Source organism: Gopherus flavomarginatus, chromosome 1 (assembly GCF_025201925.1).
Source record: "Gopherus flavomarginatus isolate rGopFla2 chromosome 1, rGopFla2.mat.asm, whole genome shotgun sequence".
Lineage (NCBI taxonomy): Eukaryota > Metazoa > Chordata > Testudines > Testudinidae > Gopherus > Gopherus flavomarginatus.
Window position 1 is genome coordinate 29,878,206 of NC_066617.1, and position 5,663 is coordinate 29,883,868.

A 5,663-nucleotide genomic window follows, 5' to 3' on the forward strand; every position below is an offset into this window, starting at 1 on the left:
TATTACCAGTTCATCATACAATAAGGTTTTTCAAGTCAACTTATAAATTACACCAAGGTATCTCTAAGAAAAATGTAGGCTTCAGATAGGATTTGTATAAATATACCTTGATCTTTCATGATTTCCTAGTGTTTTGGAATCTGAAATTGTAGTACAGTTCAGCAATCAGCTTGTCATCCCATTTTATGTCAATAATTTTAAAAGAACAGCATCTACAAAATTGATGAAGCTTTTGGTTTTAGAAAGATATGGATATTGCAATGTAGATTTAAATGAACTACAATGGTATAAATAACCCAAAATATTAAGATTCAAAGAAAGGGAGAGAACTACTTTTAATTAAAAGTTAGCACCATAACACAAAATTAGACAAATGTCACTATAATCAAATCTAATTTGCTTCTTAGCACAAGCCTTCTGAAGAAAGGAAATTAGAATAGGAATTTGAAGAACCAATAAATTGAACAGGGAAGTCAAGAAGCAGGTCCTACTTCTCAGGGCCTATAGGGATATAAATGACCAGTTAAAGCAAGTTACTTGTCCCTCTTTTGGAATTTCAAGATCTTTTTCCCTCCCCCTACCTTTTATCAACTTTACCTTCCCCACTGGGAATATTCCAGTTTTTAGTATTGTGAAAGCACCAAAAGAGATTTAAAGAAGGATGAGTAAAATGTTAAACAGTTTTAAATATCTACCAAAGGCTTTGTACTTTGCCTTAAAAATGGGCATTCGTACAAGACAAGACAGCCAAAACACAAAGCCTCAGTCAAAACGAGCCTTTAGCCATAAACTGTAACACTTTCTAATGAGTCCTTGCATATCACATTTTAGCTGCAACTGATTTTTAAAAACAATACTTGAAGGAGTGACATGTTAATATGAACATCCACTACCAGACTCTAGACCCTGAAGTGACAATTTGTGCTATTTTAACTAAGAAGGCACTAGCTACCACAATAGAGTATTGCTACCTCTGTTTAAAAAGGCACTTAGATAATCTAGAATTCTGATATTTGGCCACTTGAACTAATCTCTTGCTAGCATTAATGAGGAGACTGTCTATTGCCTGCCCTCTAGTAATCATTATAATAGTTATTTCTCTTTTACATTAGATTTTAAATAAATATTCCTCATTTTAAGTAACTTTGGGTTTGTTTACTAGAGCAGAAAATACATCAAACTATTTGCTTGTTCCACTGAATTACACAAAAGGTATATGTAACTATCCAACAACTATCCATCCCCTTGCAGTTAGTTTCAATGTACTGAAACAGCATTAGTTGCTCTTTCACTTTTATTAAGTTCACTTACATTGACCAAATAAGTGTCACTAAAGTAGAGAGTAAATAAAATAAGAGCAATTCAATCGGATTCCGCTGCTCCATAAAAACAAGTACTTAATTCAGCTATAAAACTTTAGAAATGACTTTAGATACAAAAAGTATAGTACACAGTACATCCTTTTATAGATCACTAAGGAAACTTTTGCACCATTGAGACAGCCTAAGTTCTGAACCTCCATAATTTTTTTGCATCCTTGGTCAAAGTTTCAGTCGGTTGAAATTGGGAACAAGTGGGATTCAAGATACCCTGAGCACATACTAGTGCAACATCACAAAAAAAAAAAAAAAAAAAAATACATAATCCAATGGTTAGGGAAAAAATTAAGCAAGAGTCAGATGGTGCTTTATTATACAAGCATGACAGAGAGTTCCTTTGGAAAATAACTTCTTGGGTGGACTTCCAGACCAGTGAGGTAGTCCCAGGGAAGAGAATGGAAGGAAGTAGACCTTAGTCCCTGCTTGAGACACCTGCCAAATAGCTTCTCAGTTTTGGGCATAAATACGATAGATGAGAACCGTGGCCCCTACTAGGGAACACAGCGAAACAGCCTCTCAGTCCAGGTGAGGGTGGTAGTCGCAGCTGGTGACAGGGGCCAGGCAGGTTCTCAATCCGGGTTTGGATGGGCAGGAACCTGGCTCTGTGGAGGAAGTGGTCCCATCAGTCTGAGCCATAAAGTGCAGTAGAAGGACACGATCCAGACAAATGCAATGTAAACAGGTGACTGACACTTGTCTCTGTTCGCTTCTTCCCGGGGAACAGCCTCCCCCCCGCCCCGATGTCCCCGTTCCCAGGCGGGGCAGCAGCTCACGATCTGGCTACGGGGAAGCGGCGGAGCCTCACCACTGGCGCCAGGTCCACTCGAAGGATCCGCTGCGCCTGGCGCCGCGCCGCCTCCAGGCTCCGCGGCTTCCAGACGCTGCCCCGCACCTTGATGGTGGGGAAGGTGGTGAGACTGGGGGTGGCCGCTTTCCAGATCTCCTCCAAGGACCGGCCCCCAAAGGGAGCACACGAGGGCACCTCGGCCGAGCCGACCTGCTCCGCCTCCCGCGGCGGCTGCGCCTCCCTGCCGGGGGGACCGGCGAGCGCTGGGGCGCGTTTCCTCCCCTTCTTTGCGCGGCCGGGCGCTCCGCGCCTGGTGCCGGCGGCCAGGGGGCGCCTCCTGGCCGCTCTGCGGCGGGTCCGGTGCCCCGGCGCCGGGAGGCTGTCGGGCACCACGGCCCGGCAGGAGGCGTAGCCGTACACGTCCTTGCTGCGCAGGATGACCGGGGAGAACTGGTGCTTGAGGCTGCAGAGGAAGTTCCACAGCTCCGAGTCCGAGCTCATGAACTCGGTGGAGCGGGGCATGAAGAGCTTGAAGGCGTCGCCCAGCGCCTTGGTGCCGGCGGAGGACACCTGCGACCGGGAGTAGACAACTTTCTCCGCCTCGCCCTCCTCTCCCCACACCGCCGCGCCGAGCCCGGCAGCAGCTCCCCGGGCGGCTCCCTCCTGCTGCATCCTCCTGGCTCCTCGCTCCAGCGCCGCCTGCCTCCGACTGCAGGGCGCAACGGTCTCACAGTGAGAACTGGCCATAGCGGCGGCCGCACCACGCCGCTCGCTCGCCTGTCTCCTGCCGCCGCGGCAGCCAGCCCCAGCCGAAGGCGCTCCTTTGCCTGTCTCGCCTCGTTCCAGGGCGGAGAGCAGCGATCAATATCCTACCGCCCGGCTGGAGGGCCCCGCCCCATTCGCTCCCCTCAGACACAAGGGGCAGCTTGGCTGTTACTGAGCATGCGCAGGAGGGCAGCCCTCCTGCGCATGCTCAGTAACAGCCACTGAAGACGCTCGCTGTCCTCACCCTGCCCTTACTTGGGGAGGAGGAGAGAGAGTGTGCTGGCTGGGAAAGCCGAGGGGTGGGAAAATCTGTGCAGGGGGGAGTGCCCTGAAGGCAGGGGAAGGAGAGGGTAGGAGTTGGGATATGGAAGGGGTAGGGAGGGGGGTAAATGTTACCACATCAGAGGTGAGCGTCCGTTTGGAAAGGGGTGGGGTGGGGGAATAGAGGGGCTCCCTGCTGCTCCTGCAGAAAGGAAATTTCCACACCTCCTTATATTGCTGTGGTCCTACAGGCACAGTCAGGGAGGCCACTCATCCATTTGTGTACTGGAGGGTCTGGCATTTTTCCTGGTTTGTCCCCATCCTGTACCAGCAGGGCTGGTTTTAGGAAGTGTGACGCCCAATTCGAACATTTTCAGCGGGGCCCTGGCAGGGATGACTTAAAAAAAAAGTGGAAAAAAAAGCCTTTCATTTCTTTCATGTATTATTTACATTCCATAACTGTATAAATAAAATTATATATTATGTACGTTGCATCATGTATGCTGTTGACTGGTTATTAATGACTGCCGTTTCACTTGTGTGGGTCCCAGCTGCTCCCTGCCCCCCTCATTGAAGCAGGTGTGCAGGGTTACTGCCCTGGGAACTGCAGGGTTACTGCCCTGGGAACTGCAGGGCAAGGGGTGTGGGACTGGTTTGCGATAGGGGGTGTGTGGGGCGGGCTGGCTTCAGGCAGGGCCGTGGGGGGATGCAGCAGGGGTTGGCAGGGCTGGAGACAGAGGAGTGTGAGACTGGCTGGCTGCAGGCAGGGGGGTGCAGCAGGGGTTGGCTGGAGACAGGGCAGGGTGTGCAGGGCTGGTGCGGGCAGCAGTGTGTGTGGGGCTGGCTGGCTTTGGGCAGGGCCATGGGGTGTGTCGCAGGAGTTGACTGGAGACATGGCAGGGGGTTTGACAGGGACTGGCTGTGGGCACGGGGTGCAGAGCTGGCTGCAGGTAGGGGGAGCGGGGCTGGTGTGGGCAGGGCAGGGGGTGCAGCAAAGGTAGCTGGAGCCCCAGCCCTTTAAATAGCCCCCAAGCTCCCTGCTATCCCAGGGCTTTGGGGGCTATTTAAAGGGCCCTGGGATCCCCAGCTTCTACCCTGCCCCGGACCTTCTAAGTAGCCGCGGGAGCCCTGGGGAATGCATGGGGGTGGTGGGGCTCTGGCGGCTATTTAAAGGACTGGGGTGGCAGAGGCAGCTGGAGCCCTCGCCCTTTAAATAGCCCCCGGAGCCCCTCACGACCCCAGGGCTCTGGAGGCTATTTAAAGGCCCGGAGCTCCAGCCGGGAGAGTGGGGCCAAGGAGCTTGCTGCGCTCCAGCTGGGGCTCCAGCTAGGAAAGCGGGGCCTCGGGGCTTGCAGCGCTCTGGCCGGGGCTCCAGCCGGGAGAGCGGGGCTTGCAGCGCTCTGGCCGGGGCTCCAGCCAGGAGAGCGGGGCTGCGGGGCTTGCCGCGCTCCGGCCGGGGCTCCAGCCGGGAGAACAGGACTTGCTGCACTCCAGCCGGAGCTCCAGCCGGGAGAGCGGGGCCGCGAGGCTTGCGCGCTCCGGCCGGAGCTCCAGCCGGGAAAGCAGGGCTTGCCGCGCTCTGGCCGGGGCCCCAGCCACGAGAGCGGGGCCTTGGGGCTTGCCGCACTCCAGCCGGGGCTCCAGCCGGGAGAGCAGGGCCTCGGGTCTTGCCACGCTCCGGCCAGGGCTCCAGCCGGGAGAGCGGAGCCTCGGGGCTTGCAGCGCTCCGGCCAGAGCTCCAGCCGGGAGAGCGGGGCCTCGGGGCTTGCCGCGCTCCGGCCGGGGCTCCAGCTGGGAGAGCGGGGCCTCAGGGCTTGCAGCACTCCGGCCAGAGCTCCAGCCGGGAGAGTGGGGCTTGCCGCACTCCGGCCGGGGCTCCAGCCGGGCTGCGAGGCTTGCCGCGCTCCCGCCTGTGCTTTGCTCAAGGGAGCGGGACCATGGAAGACCCCCTGAGCAGATCGCAGCCAGGGACCAGGGGTAAGTTTTAAAAAAATAAAAAATGTCTAAGGCATGGGGCCCTCTTAGGCACGGGGCCCAATTCCTGGGAATCGGGCGAATCGGCCTAAAGCCGGACCTGTGTACTAGGACCACATCCAGTTCTGTCTGGTATTGGACAGGGGACACCATTCTGAAGAGTACACTGCTCTGCTCCCACCACCACAACTTCACATGCTGCATGCCTGGTCAGGCTGGTCAGGACAGGGCACCGCCCTTTTGAAAATGTTGTCCCTCAGCAGCATGACTTTGCACACACCACATATGATCTCATGCCAGTGGGGGCGGGGCAGCTGGCTCTTGAAAAGAGTGTCCCCAGAGTGGTATGCCCTTGTACACATCATGCATATGAGATCATGCCAGTGAGGGTGGGGCAACTTGCTTTTGAAAATGCTGTCCCCTGTGTAGTGTGACCTTGCACACACCATACATGTGAGATCATGCCAATGGGGGCAAAAGCAGCTCACTCTTGAAAA

At 54.3% G+C, this 5,663-nt stretch overlaps 1 protein-coding gene across 1 annotated transcript; it reads right to left on the minus strand.

Annotated features, from left to right (window-relative positions):
- Positions 1-2,052: 2,052 nt before the first annotated feature.
- Positions 2,053-3,222, minus strand: CCDC71L (coiled-coil domain containing 71 like). The gene has a single exon (XM_050926058.1). It carries the CDS (start codon positions 2,911-2,913, stop codon positions 2,149-2,151), a length of 765 nt encoding a protein of 254 aa, XP_050782015.1. The 5' UTR covers positions 2,914-3,222; the 3' UTR covers positions 2,053-2,148.
- Between the last annotated feature and the right edge of the window lie 2,441 nt (positions 3,223-5,663).

Bases quoted from the DNA above. Each gene is read 5' to 3' on its own strand.
- CCDC71L (XM_050926058.1), bottom strand. From the start codon at position 2,913: ATGGCCAGTTCTCACTGTGAGACCGTTGCGCCCTGCAGTCGGAGGCAG.